A 19,184-nucleotide genomic window follows, 5' to 3' on the forward strand; every position below is an offset into this window, starting at 1 on the left:
GTCTTCCGTAGTCTCGCGATGATGAGTAGGTCACCACTGGGTAAGCCGGATCGCGTAGTTTTGAGATATCGGTCCTGTCAAGCGCGCGCGCGGAAACGGGCAAGGAGCGGTGAGTCTCGAGACTGAAGAAAAGCAGCGAGTGAACATGTAAAGGAGGTTGGAATGGAGTTGAAGGATGACGTTGCACACTCGTAATTGCGCAACGCACTGTGTATTGGTGACTCCACGCGCTCGGGAGTAATGGGTATCTCGTTTTGAAGCTATGGACATTCTGTGTTCAACATCCGCGTTCAGGTAGAAAGGGCTAGCACTGACCTTTGTGTTCCCTTTCAAACTCATGGCCTTCGCTTGCTTTGCTTTTGGCGCGTGCTCGCTGCTGTTGCCGTTAAGCATGACGAGCCATGGCGTGGTATAGCAGTTCTACTATCATATTCCTCCGTTGTCGTCTCTAGCCCACAGTTTCACAGTGCGGTCTTTACCGCCACTAACGATCCAAGAAGCATCGCTCGTCACATCGGTGCTGAAGACAGGGCCAGAGTGACCTTGGAGTGTTTTGCAGTGCGCCCAGTCGTCTGCTGAGAAGATCTGAACGTTTTTGTCAAATCCAGAGGAGATGACAAAGGTAGAGGCTTTCTTTGGTATAAGTTCCCCTTGGCTGTTCTCCTGCAGTGGCACTCCGCTGGCTGGTCCGTCTGTACCCTTAAACCATCGTAGGTCGGTGACACCTCCGGTGTTTGCCGCAATTGAGTTTGTCTCTCTCATCGCACGCACGTCCCAGCACTTCATGAAACCGTCCCCTGAGCCAGAGAGGAGGCGATGACCATCTGTTGCCCAGTCCAGACCATAGATGGGCTTGATGTGGCTCTCCAGCATGTATATGACACGACCTGTGCGTACATCCCATACGCGGCCGATGCTGTCAAGGCCCGCACTTGCAACCAAGGACCCGTCGCCGTTGAAGCTTACGGTGTAGACTTCTTTCGAGTGGCCCTCCTGCATGAGGAGCTCTTGTCCGGTGTTGACGTCCCAGAGTCGCCATGTGGTGTCGTCGGAAGCGGAAGCCAAGTATCGTCCAGAAGGGTGAAACGCCACTCTGCATACGCGATCGGTGTGGCCTTGGAGAGTACGAAGGGGCTTGTCGTCGTCTAGTGACCAAAGCTGGATCTTGCCGCCTGCTCCACCAGATGCGAAATTCACGCTAGAGGTCGAGACATTGCTGCCCTCGAGTGTCGCGCCTGGCATCCAATCTATGCCAGTTGCGCGCTCCGTGTGTCCACCGCGATAGGCTTTCTTCTGCTCCAAACTAGGAATTTCCAGGAGCGCAACTTTTCCGCCCCAGGTACCATACGCAACATACTTGCCGTTGGGCGAGACGCGCACAATGCTGACTGGGCGATCTGCGGTTTGCGACCCATAGAGCTCAAAGCCCTTCAGCCGGTCCTTGATGGTGTTGCGGAACTCGACGTGGGTCTTGAGCGGGATGGTAGCTTCGCGACGCTGGTATGCGACGCGCTCCTTTGCGCGGGGTAGAGAGTACTTGGCCATGTCGCGCCGCGCGTCGAGTAGTGATTGTGTGCCTTGGGTGTAAAACTCTTCCTGCTCGTCGCCAGGCGCCTCGTCTGCATCTTGCATGTCCACGTCTGCGGCATCCTCACCCGATGCCTCGGCTGCTTCTGCCAGCAGAGCTCGAAGCCGGTCGCGTCGCTCCGAAGGCCCTTCGCCGAACAGAGTGATGGGCTCGCCTCGTGAGCGCAGCTTTGCTTTGACGTCGCGGTCGGCGGTCGGTACGATGAGTTGCGCTGCTCGTCGTTTGCGGTCGAAGTCCTCCATAAGGGAATGGGCCGACGCGTTTCCTCCACCAGGCATGGCATGATCACGGTCGAGGGGCACACTCGAGAGGTCGATGCCCTCCATGGCATCATCCTACACGCCTTGGTTAGCTGAAGTGCAAAACACAAGCTTGGGAGGCAGCTGCGAAGCACGTGAAGCTGCTCGGCCAGTCGCTCGCAGAAAAGTCACGGGATACGTACTGCGCCATTCTCCTCCTCGACATAGGCCTGTCGCGCCGGGTGCATGCTCATCGTGACTGCTTGTCCCGCCGTGGACAAGGTTGCTGGTGCTTTGTAGCGAAGTATCTCGAAAAGAAGTTGGGGCCCAGGCACGGGCTTAGGCGATAGGGCTGACTTAGCGTCGGTTATGTCATTCTCCGCGTTTGAGACGAAGCTTGAATCACCTGCAGTGTTTGGTCTAGACGAACATGCTCTGCAGGTTAGAGACCAGATTTCAGTAAAACAATGCCAGCTCGTTGCTGTTAGTTTGCTACCGTGGCCTTCTTCTGCTACCTCTCTATTTCTTTCAAGGATGCTCCAAATAATTGTAAGTACTACGGCCTCCAGAAACTAGCCGATCGGCAATGACGACGGCCAATGTGAATTAGTCCCTTTTCACTTCAACATATCTTGTCGCAGAGGTACGGCACCGCCAGCATGCGCTGCCCGCACTACAACACTCCAACGTACTGACCTTGACCTTCCAGGCTCTGGCTGTGGCCATGTCATTTGCCATTACCAGCGCGGCGGGCCTTGCGCGACTTCCACCTGTGTCGCGACGCGCCTCATCCAGTCGCTTTTTCCTGCTTGCCCTCTCCGCCTCGCCATTGGCAGCGTCTGCCACTTCTAGTCCAGCATCGGGCCTCCGTTCGCAGCGCATGCCTTCCCAATTTGCACAGCCAACCTGCCCGCTCAACAGGGACACTTCTCCGGCCACGCTCGGCTTACGGTCCCTGCACTCGACCTCACACAACTGGCGGAGTACACCGCAGTACACCTACCACGTCGCGGCATCCTACTCAGCCAAGCAGGATCGCTTCAACGCGGAGCAAAATCTCTTCACGCAGCCTCTGCATGACCCCAGCATCAGCAACGAGCATCTGCGCGACTGCAAAGAATCCATTGACAAGCGGAAACGGGCGAAAAGCGGTCAGGATGCTTTCTTTTTCAGCCAGGTGGGAAACACAAACACGACAACATTTGGTGTAGCAGATGGAGTCGGAGGATGGGTCGAGTCTGGACTGGATCCAGCTGACTTCTCCCACGGCTTGTGCGAGTACATGGCTTGCGCGGCGCGCTCATGGCCACACGGTTTCAACACGACAGCGTTACACTCGAAGGACTTGCTTCAAGTTGCGTACGACGAGGTCACAGATGATGACAGCATCGAGGGTGGTGGTAGCACTGCATGTCTGGCTGTTGCAGAACCGGATGGCAATGTCGAGGTAGCCAACCTAGGAGACTCAGGATTCATGCACCTGGGATTGAACGCAGTACGACACTTTACCCAGCCACAGACGCACGCTTTCAATACTCCGTATCAGCTTTCCAAAACTCCCCAACGCATGCTGGTGCAAATGGCTGTGTTTGGAGGCCCTTCCACCCTTTCGGATCTACCCAAGGAGTCGAGTATAACGCACCACAAAGTACGCCATGGCGATGTCCTCGTCTTCGCAACCGATGGTGTGTGGGACAACCTGAGCCCGCAGGATGCGCTCGGTATCGTCAGTCGTCACATGATTGATCTGGGTGCTTGGGTTGAGAAAGATGGCACCATTGAAGTTGGACAGGATCTAGCGAAGCTGGTACAGGCCAACTCGGCTCGCAAAGCCGATAGCTCATCCCTCCAAGCCAAAGTGGCGGTTGCGATTGCAAAGGAGGCCAAAGTAACGGGGCTGAACACTCGTCGGGATGGTCCGTTCGCTAAAGAAGTGCAAAGGTACTACCCTGGAGAAAACTGGCATGGCGGCAAACCGGATGACATTGCTGCTGTGGTAGCTGTCGTGCTCGAGGATGCCCCTCAGCGAGCAAAACTGTGATTAAATGCATTAGACCTCTGTTGTTTGGCTGCATGGGTAGGCGATGGCGTTTTGGAGAAGATTCACGCTCGGGATCGGAGGCGTATCTGCTCATAGAACTATGGTTTGGTAATGTTGTTAGCCATTTGCATCGTTTGTGGAGGTTATGGATTCTGAAAAGCAGACAGAAACGTTAGAAAACAGTTGACGTGAATATGACCATTGAATATTGTGTCCTGTGCAAGCTTGCAAATGGGAGCACACCACGAGTACAGCCGGACTACGACATCTAGTCATTGTATTAGCATTGAGCGACATTCATCATTGAGACTAGAGCGATGAGTTTGAGTCACCCTTCCAGCAGTCAAAACACTGAAGAGCAGGATGCACTGAAGAAGTGACAGTGTTGGCATCTACAGCTTACCTACCCACCATCGCTCTTGCGACTATGTACTCATCACCGATACAACTACATTGATGTCATGCTTGATCGCAGGACACCCCATCGGACGCCCTGGACAGTGCTGTAACGTTGAAGCTCAGACAAGCAACACAGATCACACGCTCAAGCTAGTCGTGGTTTGGATGACAGGCTTTTTGACGTCAGGGTGCACCTCGGCTGTTTGTTTGTCGCAGTTACCGTAGCAACGCGACCCACGCGAGTCTCAGAATCGCGCGCTACCAAAGTATCGATGAGCGGCCAACTTCACCCCATCCTTACCACGAAACCAAACGCCTGCCTTCCGGATGCATGCGCAACTAACCCACAGCCAACAATCGCTATCCACGTAACCCGACGAGAACATATATAGGCACGCGCGTCCGCAATCTCGACGCGACCCTGGAATGGCTACCCTTTCTCCCACGCCCTCGTATGGGGGTCGCATGCGTGCGCATTCCTCGATACGCCCCAGGAGAGACTCTCCACTGTCAGTATTGGGGCAGTCACAGGGCTTCTCGGCAGATGCGCCCATGATGCAGAACATCAACATTGGCGACAGCTCAGACGACGAGATACCGCAACCCATGAAGCTTAGCGCTTTGACGACTGCACTACTTGCGCAAGGAAGTGACGTCGACTCGCCTGAGAAGAGGAAACCAAAGCTGAAGATCTCGCGCAATGCATCTCCTGGCTCCAACACGCCAGTCCAAGACACCGTTACACCTGCACCAAGTTTGCGAATAAAGAGAGTACCACTACGCGGTGCGCCCATGAGGAGATTTCGGAGGACACCTCAGAGCGAAGAAGAGCACAATCCCTCCCAAGATCAGGAAAACATGCCCATCTCAGCTGTCAAGGCGCAGCCTGAGAACGTGCCCGATTCCGTCTTGAAGGTCACCGGCTCTGTCATGAAGGTGGCAGAGGATCGCCACATGCAGCCACCCCCAGAGCACCAGTCACCCATACAACGATCCTCGCAGCAACAAGAGAACCAAAGGCCACTCCAGGCGCTGGACGCAAACACACCGCGAAGACCAGCACCTCCACCTCCCCCGAAAATGTCAGTGCTCGAGACGGCGACCACTGCTGCCGGAGCGGCGACAACAAAGACCAGGGAGAGAAAGAAGAGGAGCACATTGTCGGTCAATGGCAAGCACTACTCCCAAATGGACAGGATCGGGCGAGGAGGCAGTTCGGCTGTTTACCGTGTCATGGCAGAGAATTTCAAGCTATTGGCACTGAAGAGAGTCAAGCTTGAAGATGCAGACGAGGCCACTGTGCGCGGCTTCAAGGGCGAGATTGACCTGCTGCAGAAGCTCAAGAACGTTGACCGCGTTGTAAGACTATACGATTGGGAGGTGGACGAGCAACGGCAGGTGCTCAGTGTGGTATGTACATTCTGAGAGAAGGCAAAGCACAATACTAACATCTGCCAGCTCATGGAACTCGGAGAATCCGATCTTGCCCGCATAATACGAATGAAACTCGACCCCGCTGATGGCGACGGCAAACTAGACCTGAGCTTTACACGCTACTACTGGAAGGAAATGCTCGAATGCGTCGGAGCAGTTCACGACCACGACATTGTCCACTCGGATCTCAAACCCGCAAACTTCCTCCTCACATCGGGCCGCTTGAAGCTCATCGATTTTGGCATCGCAAACGCCATCGAGGTTGACCACACTGTGAATGTGCACCGAGATTCACACATTGGCACCCCAAACTACATGTCGCCAGAATCGCTCGAAGATTCCGCTGGCGGCGCCCGAGGCCTCTTGTCCAACGGCAACGGCTCCAAAGACATGGCTTTGGGGAAGCCCTCTGACGTTTGGAGTCTTGGCTGCATCCTCTATCAAATGGTCTACGGCCGCCCTCCTTTCGCACACATTACAAACCAAATGGCGCGTGTCCTGGCCATTGTAAACCGCGACTACAAGATCGATATTCCTGATCTCGGTGTCGGCGACGTTCGTGTCCCTCCAGGCCTCAAGGCGACACTACGTCGTTGCTTGCAACGCGACGCCTCGCGCCGACCAAATGTAGCTCAGCTCTTGGACGAAAGAGATCCTTTCCTGTATCCCGATGGCGGCGATGACCTCAGAATACCGCAAGAGTTGCTCGGTCAGATCATCCAAAGAGTCGCAGATCGGTTTAGAGATCCGAATAAAAGCCCCCCTACTGATGATGAGATTCGTCAGTATCCTGCAAGTTTCTATGAGAAGATTAGACAGTTACTGGAGAGTGACTGATCTTTTCTTTGTCGTCTGTTTATGAGGTTGATCCTCGATGCTCCATTTTTGGGTGTCGCCATTTTCTGTTCTTGGACAGCAACGCTTTGCTCTCTTTGTTCTCTCTTTTCCTTTTCTTTTGTTATCATGATAACTCGGCGTTGGGTTTCAATCTTGAAAGGGGGGGTGTTTTTTTTTTGCTTGTTGCATCTGCCTGCTTTTGGCTACCTTCTTATTACCCCCCTCTTTTTTTCTTTGTGGCGCGTTCAAGCGTCGTATTCTCCCCAAAAGGCGTTCCATTTGTTTAGCATCGGCGCTTTGTATCTTGGCTCTGGGACGAACTGGTAAATGGCTTTTACGAATGGCGGTCTGGCTCTAGTCGCACACGGTCTCCTTGTTTTTGTATATACCCGTTTTGGAGACGTTGAGAAATCAACCCCTTTGATCGTTCATTTGAAGACTTGATGATGCGGGTATGACTGTGATCCCTGACAGATAGCGCAAGACATAGACTGGTTGACTTTGGTTGTGCATGGTGCACTTTTGACGCAGCAATGCTTCTGCAGTGTAGGAGCCAGATGATGGTTGTCACGTTTATGTAAGAGGCTCTTCTAGAGATGCTGGTTAAACACCCTCGCGAGTAATTGTACATGGCTAGGTGCAGTGTCTTGGTTTGAACACAGACACGTCTGTAGAGATAGTAATTGAGATAGAGGATATTCGGTATAGAAACATGACCGCTGCTTCACGAGCTCCCAAACGCCACATGAATGCTCTACATCCCATAAAAACGCCGTCGCAATGCTACCGTCTCTATTGAAACATACTACCCAAACTTCATAACCCAAGAAGACCGAAGTCTAAAAGGAGGTCCAATTATTCATCCGCCTCCTCGTTTCCGAGCTGCTTACGCTTGATTGCAAGATCGGCCTTTTGCTTGTCGATCTGGGTCTGTACACGCTTCTTGAAGAGGACGTTGGTCTGCCTGTCCCGTGCTTCTGTACTCTGAATAATGGCCTTCTCCAACTCTGCAATCTCACCCCGGAGTTGCTCTTGACGTTGCTCTTCAGCCGCGGCGGCTTCGTCCACCTCGTCGACGTCCTCGTCAGAGTCTGCATCGTCATCGTCATCGTCGTCGTCTGCAGAAGTCGCTGCTGCAGGGGTAGAAGCCGCAGTCTCGGTTTCGGCGGCGCCGTTGCCGTTCTGACCCAGGGCGTGCATAGCGACATCGTGAGCGGTCGTGGGAGTGCCGACCTGTTCAACTTGCACGTTGTTGTTACCAGCGAGCAAGGCGTTGAGCTGATCGTTGTCGCCCTGGAACTCGACCTCGTCATCCATGAGTCCTTCAGCAAGCATCTGCTCCAGTTGATCAGCATCCATTTCCTCCACCTGGGTGGCATCTGCCATCTCCTCGTCGTCCTCAACCTCCTCTTCGGAACTTGACTCCTCTGAGCTTTCTGCCTCGCTGTCTACCATCTCATACTTTGTTGATACCGCATTCGCATCATTCTCTATCAGTCGGTTCAACTGCGCCTCGGCACGCTCAACATCAATGTATGATTTGCGAGGGCGGAAGCGCCGCTTGCGAGCCCACTTCATGGGTGGTGTCAGACCATGGGGAAACCGATGGGTGTCTGGAGAGATGTAGGAGGGGAGCGGAAACTTCCTAGCTTCGTCCTCGTTCTTAACTTCGTCCAAAACTAGCAACATCTGGCATACGTCTGCAGTTTTGACCCAGTCCTTCTTGTTCCAACTCTTCAGCGACTCTATAACTGCGGGGAGCTCGACCATGGTCGCGGCGTACATGCGGTTCTGTATGGTGAGCATAGCTCGACGACCCTCGCGGTCGAAGAATCGGAAGTGTACGCCGGGCCCTCCCTGCGATATGCTCTTGCCGATCGTCTTCTCCTCGATGGACTTGCGCAGTAAATCGCAGTCTGGGCCGGGCTTCATGCGCAGCACAAACTGAGATTCAATAGCTGGGTCGGGTTCCGCCTCCTCTGCCTCACTGTCATAACCGACACCGTATGGTCTGACTGGCGGCTTTCCTGCACCTTTGACTTTGAGGATAGCAGTACTGGGTCTCGCTGAGCCCATGGCACCCTTTGGTTTGATAGAGAGCTTGATAGACTGGGTGCGGTTGTGCGACTTGATCGGCTGTGGTGGAGGTTGTTCGACTGCGGCGTAATCGTCTTCGTCGTCGGTATCGTTAGCCATGGCGAGGCTCTTCGCGGTAGGCTTCGGTTTGCGCTTGGCGGCAGGTGAATCAAAATCATCACCACCATCTTCGCGTGCCCTCTTCTTGGGTCCAGGCTTTCCCGGAGGAATGACATTGCCGCTTTCGTCGAGTTTGGGCTTCTTTGTGTACTTGCGCTTCACCTTGGCCTCGCCATTCTGGCCATCTGCAGATTCACCAGCCGCGGGGGTTGCAGGCTTGAGTTTTATTTTGAGGCCTCCTGGTTTTGGGGCAACAGGTGTGGGCGCGTCGGACTGGGGAGGTTCTGAGGGCGGCGCATCGCTGGGAGCGGCGTTTAAGTTCTTGAGTTTGAGCTTCATCCTGAGCGACTAGACGCGAGGTTTTCTTGTTTACGACGGCGATACTCGAGTACGCGCGTGCGAGCGCGACATTTGCGAGAATGTGCGATAGGGTGGAAGCTGGGGTAGGTGAGTCGGAGTGGTTCACGCTGCATGCGGCTTTGGTCTTGGCAGGCGCCGTCGTGAAGGGCCAAAGCTTTCCCATCGCGTCCCTTCACCTTCCCGAGCACTCATCTGCGCCCGAGCACTACCACCATGCGCCTGCTGTTTCCACCGTAACAGCACGACACCGACCGACCGGGCCTCTGCATATCACCTCTCTCACGTAAATGCAAGCATGTCCCAGAACGACCTCTTTCTCAACTTGCTGCGGCCCGCCGTCCTCCACATTCTACGCGCAACGGGCTTCCAGCATGGCAAACCTTCGGCTGTCGACACCATCGTAGACCTCACGGCGCGATACTTGTCGCTGCTGGCAGAGCGTACAGCCTACAATGCCTTTTCAAATCACAACGACCTCACGCCAAACGTTAGTGACGTGCGCATGGCAATGCAGGACTGCGCCCTCCTCGTGCCGACCATGACAGCAGGCGAGGAACTCTGGAAGGAGATACTGCGCAAACCCCTCGATGAATACAACGAAGAGACGGGCGCCCGCGAGAACGAGGCAGCCCGGCGCGACGCCGAGGACACAGCAGACGTGACTGAATTCATCGAATGGGTCAAGGGTGATCAGAACAAAGAGATCAGGCGCATAGCAGGCATCTACAAGCCCGTAGCCACGAACCCAACCGAGCAGCTGGATCAGGAAGAAATGGAGGACTATTTGAATAGTATGTCTCAACGCCGTGTATCACGGCTGCAGGCCCGCTAACACCTTTTCTAGCCCTCATGAAGAAACACAGCAAGACCGGCGTCGAATCACGCTTCCAAGGCACTGTTCTAGGTGTTCCAGCCGAGCCCAAGACCATCAAAATCGAAGGAGGAGGTGCGGAATCCATAGAAGAGTGGAATCGCAGAACCCGCGAGAGAGCCGCCAAAGCAGCAGAGCTGAAACGGGAGAGCCGTGAGACGACCAATCACGTCGAGACCAGAGAGCCTTCAGAAGACGTCGTCATGGAAACGGAATGATACCTCATTGTCCATCATACAAGCATAGCGAAGGCGTTTGGGCACGAAACATTTTTTACGGCGTCATGGAATATCAGGGTTGGTGGGCTGCGGGCTTTGTAGCCCACAGGTTGCTTCACGTTATTCCGCAGTTCGAGCTTGTGTGCTCGGGTACCACACAGATGCGCTCCAAGCATAGTGGGCGCATCCATCTCCAACGTGTGTCATACTAAATCCAAATTCTGGTACCAGCATTCTGTCGTTTCCCTACGAACTATAAGCAAGTAAACCTGGGAAGGTTGAGTGAAGTGCATAGGCCTTGTTACGCTAGTTTTCCGGCAAGCAAGCTTTGGGACCGATCACGCACCTATCTAGTCCTCCCGTACCGATACCGATTACTACAACCAAAGACTAAAACGCGGCCTAGACGTTTGTTTTCCGCGTTCTCACATGACGGCGGCGCGCGTGGGTGGGGCGGGAATGAATGACGGGCCCACCCCGCAGACGTCATAGTAATGGCAGGTAGCCAAAACAATATCCTTCAAACTGAAGCTTGAATTCTTGCATACAAACCCAATTGCAACTGAACTTCAACCTTACAATTTGTCTAATTGTATTGCAGATTGATACTTCGATTACACGTCTACCACAACTACATCTACCAATTCCAATATGTCCGGTCTCGATCCCAAAGGCGCGTCGCAGCCTTCCCTGGACCAAGCCTACACCACACCTGGCAACCCCGCGCAAAAAGACCCCAAAGAGCAAGTCCAGACAGAGTTCAATGCCGCCGACAACTCAGCCAGTGTTGACCAACGCATCCCCACCAAGCAAGCTACCGATGCCGAAGGACTACGAAACGCAAAGTTCGAGGAAGGCAAAGGTGTACACGGCGCACCAGCGGGCGAAGAGAGCAAAGGTCTGAGCCACGAAGATGTAGGCAGGCATAAGGAGCTAGATGGACAACAAATGGCTGCGCCGGGCGAGGGACGCGTTGCGGATGCGGTGGCCAAGGGAGGAAAGGGTATGGGTGGTGGTGGAGAACAGCCTGATTTAGCGAGTGACTTGGACAGGTAAGCACGCAGACCCTGGATTGAGATGTATCGAAAGTCCATGCTAACGATCAAACAGGAAGAAGGCCGAACAGGCCGACGCAAGAGAGGCTATCAAACAGTCAAAAAGCGAGGCGACACAAGCTGGCGGAGCATTGGGCCAGACTGGTGGCCCCGCCAACCCTGTCGACAACGCGACTCAGGGCGGTGGTAACTACCCCAACTCTAGCTACTAGACGTTTGATGCCAAAGATTGGACACGGGCTATACCTTGACATGTGTGGGACCATCGGGTGGTACCCAAAGCACAAAGTTATGGACTCAACGAACGGCTGGCCTGAATACAGGCGGCCAAAGCAACAGCAACAGCAACAACAACAACAGTATTCTAGGCAGATCCAAGTTATTTTGCCTATAATACATACATACGTCTGCCAATCTGATAATGTTCACATTCTGCAGATTCTGTTCTAATCAAATCTACCATCACATACGTATCTGCACTTGTCAAACATGAACCATCTTCCCACTGACACAAAATAGTTCTATGGAAGTTTGCATGCACGATCGATTGTGTATGTGCATCTAGGATTGAACTACGCCCAGACATTCAGACAACCCCAGCATGGCTCGTAACGGCTTTATTGCGCCTATGGGGCTATGTTCGGGTGAAGTGGATACCAGAAATGACATGTCTTGGTATGGAACGTCTAGTAAGACGGGTTGTCTGTTGTGCTGTATTGTGCATATGCATATAATGCTTAAAGAAAAAGAAAAAAGGGATGTGTGGAGTATCCACTACCGCACTAACGTACAACGATCGTGATGTGACCCAATATGGACAAGTATCATGTGGTGGATGAGTATGCAAATGATATGCGAGGATGAGAGCAGATCGCTGGTATCAAGGGAGTATCAGCAAGAAAGAACAGTCATCTTGTTGAACATCACAGTCAGCCATGCGAGCAAATTTGAGTTATTCTATATTTTACTTTCTTTGAAGCCCGGCAGCAGACGCCACACACGGACATTAATGGTATGATAACAACATCAATGCATGATGCAAATGTGTATCTCCCCAGCAGCACGGCATAACCGAGTGCTCACTCGTTCTCTATCAGCTAAGAAAAAAAAAACGCAACGCTGCAAGCGGCTTCGATCATGTACGGCGCGAGCGTGAGAAAACAAAAAAAGTACGAAAACGCCACGATGCGGACCTACCACAGCCGCTCCATGGGAAGACGAACTGGTGGTCTCAGGCATCAAACTCCAGAAAAAGCAAAGCCCAGACCCAACGTTATGTACATCAGCGGCTCAACGAGCAAAGGAGAGGGAGGACGGGGGAGAGAGGGAGAAGGAAGAAGCGCCTACATGGGAGGACCCATGTACGCGTCGAACTGGAAGTTACTCATGTCTGTCGAGACAGGAAGATTGGGGTCGAAAAAGGCAGTGTTGTCAAACACCATGGGCTCACTCGCATGCATACTCATACCATAGTCCATGTTAAACTGGGTGGAGTCTACGGGGACTTGGTTGATCATTTGTACTGGCATGGGCATGGGGACCTGCATAGGCAGAGGTTGCTGTGATGCGGGGTAGGCAGCGGCGGCGGGGGCGACGGCGGGGACAGCAGTGTTGTCCATGTCATAAGAGGGAGTGTCGAAGGAGTTGTCAATGTGCTCGGCCGCGTCGTTGTCGGATTGGCTGCCGGGCGATTGCGGGGTGGGCTTGTTGTCGACTTCCACCTCTTTGATCCAGTTTTGCTTGAGATACTCCATGGGAGGGTGGTCTCCGCCACCGATGCCACCACGCTTCTCATCATTCTTGCCCTTCCTGCCCCTCTTGCGGGGATGGAAGTGCGCACGTCGAAGGTGGGCGGCGGCATTGTAGTACGCGCCGTACACCTTCTTGTTACGGCAGTGCTTACAGTTGGCAAGGAACTTCTTGTCGGCTGAAGAGTCGACGCAGATGTATCCCTTCCTGCGCGAGGCATGGGCACGAGCAATGTGACGATCAAGCTCATGGGTGCCACGGAACCCATCGGGTCGCTCGTTGCAGAAGTTACACTTGATCTTTGGGTGTTGAGGACGCACATACGGTGTCTTTGACAGAACACCGACAGTCTTTGAGGATCCATCCTCTGACCTTATCCTTGTCATCTGAGCATTGGATGACGCAGACTCGATCTTATCATTGTTGTCGATCGCCTTCGGGGCAATCTTGCGAGACGTAGCTTGCGCGACGATCTCGCGTTCGCGTTGCGATTGACGAGAGCTATTCGACGAAGATGCAGAGATCTCGCTCGAGTAGCCCTCGCTTGATTCAGCTGAAGTCGACCTCCGCATATCCTCCGCCAGGCACGACTGGTCGTTGTCGGAAGAGGCAAGTGCAGCACTTGCAGGAAGAGATGAAGAAAGGAAAGCTTCACTGGAGGAGCCAGTGAAGTTGACAAAATGAGAACCATCAGCGGACTCGCTGATGGGCTTTGAAGCGACGTCAAAGGAATAAGGAAAAGACCCATCCTCTGCGAGGATGGGCATACATGAAGAATTTGACTGATTGCGCGACATGGAAATGTTGTCAAAAAACAGAGGGTTGTAACTACCCTGACGACTCATGTTACTAGATTGAGTAACAGGAGTCATCAGCGTTGTTGACGGCGTGCTGGGTGAAGAGACGTCCGAAGACGAGCTCCACTGCAGGTTTGGTGTCAGTTGCAACTGTTGTGAATGCTGGGGGGTGGGGAGAGAGGAGTTGTCTGGCTGGATGCAGCTGTTGACGTAGTCGCCAACGCTGTACTCGGCGATGCTGTTGTAAGCAGTCTCAGGCACCGACTGAAGCGTCGGCTGTCTCCGCATTGAAGTGTCGGGGTAGAGTGTGTAGTCTGTGTTTTGCTCTTGGGCCATTGACTGCCAGTCAGAGTAGGTCGTGTTGGAGCGCTGGAGACCGCTGGCCATGGCCGAGTCTGAGCGGTCCATGACGGGGGCGGAGCGGGTACGGTCCATGGACTCGAAGGCGGTAGTCTGGTGCGTGTTAGAGACGAGGGACGAGGAGACCAAAAGTAGACCATACTGGGAGCTGAGCCATGTCTGACGTGGTGAAGGCCATTGAGCGTGGCACCTCGTGGGCCATGGACGGTTGCGAGGTCTGGCAGGCGGCCTGGAACCACGCGCGGTTTAGCTCGTCGTGCGAGAGATGTGCGTTGCTCAAGCAGAAGTTGCGCTTGGCCTGTTCGAGGAAGTCGACGTAGCTATTACTACTACTACTACTGCTACTGCTATTCGAAAGAGTCGCGGCCATGACGTCTGAGGGGTAATGGGATGGGATGGTACGGTAGAGCAAAAATAGTGTGGTCGCGCGGCTTGTAGCGGTGTAAGAAGCAAACTGCACAATGGGACGGTGATCAGCAACAACGGCCAGAATAGAGGGATCGTCTGTGCAGGAGGCTCTTACGGTGGGTGATGGGCGGTGATTGTCGAGCAGGAAGCAAGATTGGGGATGTTTTCTCTGGAGGATAGCGAGGCGATGAATAAGTGAGGGTGCGGGCTGAGACGGGGAGCATGTGCTTTTTAGCACCATCTCAGCGCATGGGGGGACGAGCGATGCGCTGGCTCGTGTCAGAGGACGTCTGACGACTGCGGCCCGCGCTGAGCGGTGGACAGAGGGCCAAGCTGGGCTCAGACGGGCTATCCTCGCTGGCGATCGATGGCCGTCGTATCGCGGTTTATTGGCCCAGAGCCGCCTGTCGCCCTCTTCATTCGCTGCCTCACTTTGCACACACGGAAACCAATGAGCCGACCCTGGCACCGCGATCCTGGGGTCTACCCTATCGTGAACCCACAACTCGGTGAAGGACCACCAGGTTTCATGCGTCCTGTCGCTTTCGGCAACCAGTGCTGTCAGTGGCAGCCGCGTCGCCCTCCCATCTTTTCCCTCTGGCGTCACGCCAATCACCCCCCCAGTCGTCCCCCGTCGTCATCGCTCAAGGGCACGCGAATCGCGGAAACGGCGGATCACCCTCAATGCTCTCGACTTCGTTAGACATGTCAGCAACACACGAGTCCAGGCTCAATGATCGTCTCCCATGCTGCCAACCGCCAGCCCATGTGTCGTGAACTACCCGTTAAGGTTGCTGTCCTCATCGCGATTACATCTTGGCACACCATCACCCACAGGTACCCAGGTACCCCAGCCTGAATCGCGTTACGTGGCTCATTTCCCACAAGGTTTGATTGATTCAATCTATGCTGTTGCTAACTTGGCCGCGAACTTTCCATTGCCTGTCCCCAAGTCCCAGGCGACTTGAGGAAGGCTGTGCCAGGAAGGCCTGGCGACAGCAGGAGTCCTCTCAGCCTGCTGCGCTTGCGTTTCTCTGGCGCATGCATCGAAACCGTAGATGACGCCGACGAGAACTTGGACTTCAATCCTTCCCGCGGAGCACTCTGTGCCACACGAGGGCACATTGGCCCTGTCTCCTCCACGCTGCAAACGCTGCTCTTGCGCGCCGCCATGTCCTCCTCCTCCACCTCTTCATCCATGTCGTCGCTCATGACTAGACCTTCCCGTGACCAGTACTGGTCAAAAGTCAATTCACTAACCTCGCCAACCACGCCAAACTCCTCAAAAAACATGACTATGCCATCCAGCCCGAGCGTGTCCGATATTCGCCTTCCTAGTGAGTCTAGCTTGGTGTCAAACGTAAATGGATCAAGCCTTGCGACAGAGTCTCTCCGGAGCTTAGCTGGATGTGCTGCCAGCATAATCGCTCCGGGTAGATAAACTATCCGCCTTTCAGCCGCGTCAACGTCAACGTTCTTGTGTTTGCGCTTTAGCGTATGGCGGTCTTGTACGTTTGCGCGTGCAGACAGAGGCGAGTGAATTTTGTGATCAAGCACCGTCTTGATCGACCTGACCGATTTTCGGCTCCACGAGCGAGATGAGCGTGGACTACCCAAAGTTTCACTCGTCGCAAGCTCGTCCGGTACCGCGTAACACTCTCGTGGTGTTGACAGCATCGAGCTTGGCGAGGTAGGCAATCTCTTTGACTCATAGTCTGCCAGAGCTGTGTTTAGCGTTCTGAGCTGCTTCTGTTTCAAGGTTTCCTGTACTCGTGCTTTATTGGAGAGAGGTCCGGGATGATGCTGACCTCCAGGCAACATGGCCTCATGATCCTGGCACGGTGGTTTTGGCAATGCCTTGCGCGGTCCCAGTCGCTCGCCGCTAGAGGCTTCTCTGATATCCAAACAGTTCGTGAACCTGTCATGCGGCTTTGGTTGCCCTCTTCTGATCGTTCTCGTATATGTCAGCCTTGCACTGATGGCTCGTCGCGGTTCAAGTGATGGCACGACGAATGCGTCCAAGGCGCCAGGAGGTGCCGTATATGATTTCTTTCGCAATCGAGATTGATCCTTGACATGGACATCGTTGCTGAAGCTTCCACTCCACCGTCTGAGATCTTCATTGAGCGGCGGCGACGTTATTCTGATCGTTGGTGTCTCCGGTGACTCTGGTTGCTGCTGTGACAGTGGCGATCTCGGAGGTGTCCGTAGCTGCGGTGTGGTATCGTCGTCATCATGCTCCGCTTCGTCTTCAGAGCTAGAGGCAGAGTAAACCATCATAGTCCAAAGACCGTCAAGCATACTCGTGCTGATTTCGCTAGTAGGGCGACCTGCAAAGTTTGCAGACGGCAGCATCTCGACTGGCATGTCATAGTAATCCTCTGCAGCGTGTTCCATCGTGAAAAGAATATAGTAGATGAGTGTAGCGGCGATTACTCAAATGCACACGCATGTATGAAGCATGGCAACTGCAGCGCTGCTTAAAGTCTCTCTTTGTCTACCCATGGCTACACTGATGTTGTTGTTGCACAGACGAACACGCGCATGCATTCCAATATTTTGGTAGACAAAGGAAGCCTTGGAGATACCCGACCGAGGCGAAGCACGAACAGTTACCTAGACAGGAACTACTCTATCCACACATGTTAAGCCATCGGTCCCGGATTTGAGGAGGATTGCTTACATTGGGTGCAGGCTCACGGCGTACGGCCGTCTTGTACCACCCCTTGCATATGCGCAGTTGCTGAGCCTCATCAGCCCAACCAAAGACAGCGTCCATACTCGGGGTATCTCTAATTTTTGTATTGTCTATTTCTAGATGTCCTGCATACATACGCGCTTATGCTATTCGAATACTCCCGTAGAGGCTGCCTGCTGCATGTATCGTGGACATGGCCAAAGATCATGATGCTTTGCTCGAAGTGACGTTTTGCACCTGTTTGCGCACTGCATATTCTCAATACATCTACCTCAGATCTTGTTTAGAGGCTCACACGTACTTCTAACCAGGATGATCCTTTGGAACCTATTCCGAATCGTTCCCCGTTTCCGAGGAAGTTTGTCTGACATGCAATCCAGAAACTCGAGACGACCGGATTGTGTACCTAGCTATCGAAACACACCATGATAGTCTTAGAAATGTGCACATCTTAGCAATGAGGCTGTTCATTCAAGGAGGAATGGTCATTGATAGTATTTATTTGTACAGGTCGTCCTAGTTATTCATGTATTACTACCACTCTCTGGCATTAGATGTGCTTTGCCATCAAAGTTAAACTTTTCCTAAACCGAAAAGTTGCCGTCCCAAACTTACAAGTTAGGAGTCTCCTCCCTCTCACCGATGACATTTAGGAAAGCGGTGTGCACATGTTCAGTCAAGTCGCTCGCTTGTAGCGACCTGCCCTTCTCCTTGAATGCAAGCTTCGAGCACTCCCTGGTAATACATGATCCGCCGTACGCCGCAAGAGCAAGTGTCTCGCTCCTCGACATCTCGGTCCCGATATCCCAGATCTTGTCGTGGTATGCTTTCCTGTACGCCAACAAGGTCGCCAGACTGCCAGTAAGAGTGTCACCTTGGCCACCAGAGCGCTTCAGACCACCCTCACCCTCAGATACGAGAGTGTGCGAGCCGTTGGATATGTAGTCCTTGGAGCCCTTCTGGATGATGGTGACGCCGCCGAAAGCCTTTGACAACTTGGCGCAGAGCTCTGAAGGATCGCCTTCGTTGACATCTACACCTTTGGCCTTGGCTAGCCTTCCGAACTCAACAACGTTGGGTGTGAGAATGCACTCGGTGCAGCCATCCACGAGTTCCGGCCTTGTCTGCGCAAGGTAGAGACCGTCTGCGTCCAGCACGAACGGAATACCCTGTTTCCTCGCCTCCTGGATAACCTCTGCGCAAGTGTTTTGCATGAGCTCATCGCGACCAAGGCCAGGGCCAATGACGATGACGTGTAGGCGTGATAGCATGGAAACTACTTCTGAGGTGACGCTGTCTGCGCTTTCCGACTTTGCGAGGTTCTTCGATTGACGCATGTATGGGTGCACCATAAGATTGGGGGAGTAGGTCTTGATCACCGCACCGGCACCGGGCTCGCAAATTACGTGGGACTGTAGGAAGGTGAGCAAGTTGTTTGTTCCGAAGGCATATGCATGTTCTTACCATGTCACAGCCTAGCTTCGCGGATGCCATGGCAGAGAAGTAAGGTGCACCGGTGTAGTCTTCGCTACCACCAATGACAGCTACGCGGCCCAATTGACCTGTGCAGGTGAATTAGACTCTTCTTCGCTGAATATCGTCACATCTTCGTACCCTTGTGAAAGCTTTCAAGCATGGGCGGTACCATGTTGTAGACCTTCTTGAGGAGGTCTTTCCTAGTTGCGCTGGCCATCTTGATACTGTTCGAGGAATCGGTTGCTGTATGGAGTGTGGCTTTTTTGAAGAGTGTATGATTCTTGGGTGTTGTTGAGTGCTGTGATGAGCTTTCCGGGTCTTTGGTTTTGTTGTGAGCTCAACGCGAACAGTACGTCATAATGATAGCGGGGCCATGATGGGGCTGCTCCACGCGATGCGCGCCACAGGATGCAATGATGTAGACGCGCGGACAACCGAGACAGGAGAAGTCACCAAAC

General features: G+C 53.6%; 8 protein-coding genes across 8 annotated transcripts; 4 read left to right on the plus strand and 4 right to left on the minus strand.

The window, feature by feature from the left end:
• Window positions 1-426: 426 nt before the first annotated feature.
• On the minus strand, window positions 427-2,081 carry ACET3X_006943 (uncharacterized protein; the record flags this gene model as incomplete). The annotated part of the gene is made up of 2 exons (XM_069453128.1): window positions 427-1,923; window positions 2,031-2,081. 2 exons carry the CDS (start codon window positions 2,079-2,081, stop codon window positions 427-429), a joined length of 1,548 nt encoding a protein of 515 aa, XP_069305711.1.
• A 184-nt stretch (window positions 2,082-2,265) lies between these two features.
• On the plus strand, window positions 2,266-4,108 carry ACET3X_006944 (uncharacterized protein). Its single transcript, XM_069453129.1, has 2 exons — window positions 2,266-2,376; window positions 2,537-4,108. Exons 1-2 carry the CDS (start codon window positions 2,362-2,364, stop codon window positions 3,866-3,868), a joined length of 1,347 nt encoding a protein of 448 aa, XP_069305712.1. The 5' UTR covers window positions 2,266-2,361; the 3' UTR covers window positions 3,869-4,108.
• A 585-nt stretch (window positions 4,109-4,693) lies between these two features.
• On the plus strand, window positions 4,694-6,538 carry ACET3X_006945 (uncharacterized protein; the record flags this gene model as incomplete). Its single annotated transcript, XM_069453130.1, has 2 exons — window positions 4,694-5,677; window positions 5,726-6,538. The coding sequence occupies 2 exons, from the start codon at window positions 4,694-4,696 to the stop codon at window positions 6,536-6,538; spliced, it is 1,797 nt and encodes a 598-aa protein (XP_069305713.1).
• Window positions 6,539-7,393: 855 nt separating this feature from the next.
• Window positions 7,394-9,073, minus strand: ACET3X_006946 (uncharacterized protein; the record flags this gene model as incomplete). Its single annotated transcript, XM_069453131.1, has 1 exon — window positions 7,394-9,073. One exon carries the CDS (start codon window positions 9,071-9,073, stop codon window positions 7,394-7,396), a length of 1,680 nt encoding a protein of 559 aa, XP_069305714.1.
• A 316-nt stretch (window positions 9,074-9,389) lies between these two features.
• Window positions 9,390-10,183, plus strand: ACET3X_006947 (uncharacterized protein; the record flags this gene model as incomplete). Its single annotated transcript, XM_069453133.1, has 2 exons — window positions 9,390-9,885; window positions 9,939-10,183. The coding sequence occupies 2 exons, from the start codon at window positions 9,390-9,392 to the stop codon at window positions 10,181-10,183; spliced, it is 741 nt and encodes a 246-aa protein (XP_069305715.1).
• A 651-nt stretch (window positions 10,184-10,834) lies between these two features.
• ACET3X_006948 (uncharacterized protein) lies at window positions 10,835-11,450 on the plus strand (the record flags this gene model as incomplete). The annotated part of the gene is made up of 2 exons (XM_069453134.1): window positions 10,835-11,235; window positions 11,294-11,450. 2 exons carry the CDS (start codon window positions 10,835-10,837, stop codon window positions 11,448-11,450), a joined length of 558 nt encoding a protein of 185 aa, XP_069305716.1.
• Window positions 11,451-12,244: 794 nt separating this feature from the next.
• Window positions 12,245-14,816, minus strand: ACET3X_006949 (uncharacterized protein). The gene is made up of 3 exons (XM_069453135.1): window positions 14,668-14,816; window positions 14,287-14,598; window positions 12,245-14,237 (listed from the first exon to the last, which is right to left on the minus strand). Exons 1-3 carry the CDS (start codon window positions 14,791-14,793, stop codon window positions 12,582-12,584), a joined length of 2,094 nt encoding a protein of 697 aa, XP_069305717.1. The 5' UTR covers window positions 14,794-14,816; the 3' UTR covers window positions 12,245-12,581.
• A 3,045-nt stretch (window positions 14,817-17,861) lies between these two features.
• On the minus strand, window positions 17,862-18,943 carry ACET3X_006950 (uncharacterized protein; the record flags this gene model as incomplete). Its single annotated transcript, XM_069453136.1, has 3 exons — window positions 17,862-18,662; window positions 18,715-18,812; window positions 18,865-18,943. The coding sequence occupies 3 exons, from the start codon at window positions 18,941-18,943 to the stop codon at window positions 17,862-17,864; spliced, it is 978 nt and encodes a 325-aa protein (XP_069305718.1).
• Window positions 18,944-19,184: the final 241 nt, after the last annotated feature.

This window comes from Alternaria dauci, chromosome 6, assembly GCF_042100115.1.
Source record: "Alternaria dauci strain A2016 chromosome 6, whole genome shotgun sequence".
Taxonomy (NCBI): domain Eukaryota; kingdom Fungi; phylum Ascomycota; class Dothideomycetes; order Pleosporales; family Pleosporaceae; genus Alternaria; species Alternaria dauci.

Coding starts and splice junctions, on each gene's coding strand:
- ACET3X_006949 (XM_069453135.1), bottom strand. CDS start 14,793: ATGGTGCTAAAAAGCACATGCTCCCCGTCTCAGCCCGCACCCTCACTT. Junction 14,599..14,667: donor ATCACCGCCCATCACCCACC/GTAAGAGCCTCC, acceptor CCCATTGTGCAG/TTTGCTTCTTACACCGCTAC. Junction 14,238..14,286: donor CAGACATGGCTCAGCTCCCA/GTATGGTCTACT, acceptor AACACGCACCAG/ACTACCGCCTTCGAGTCCAT.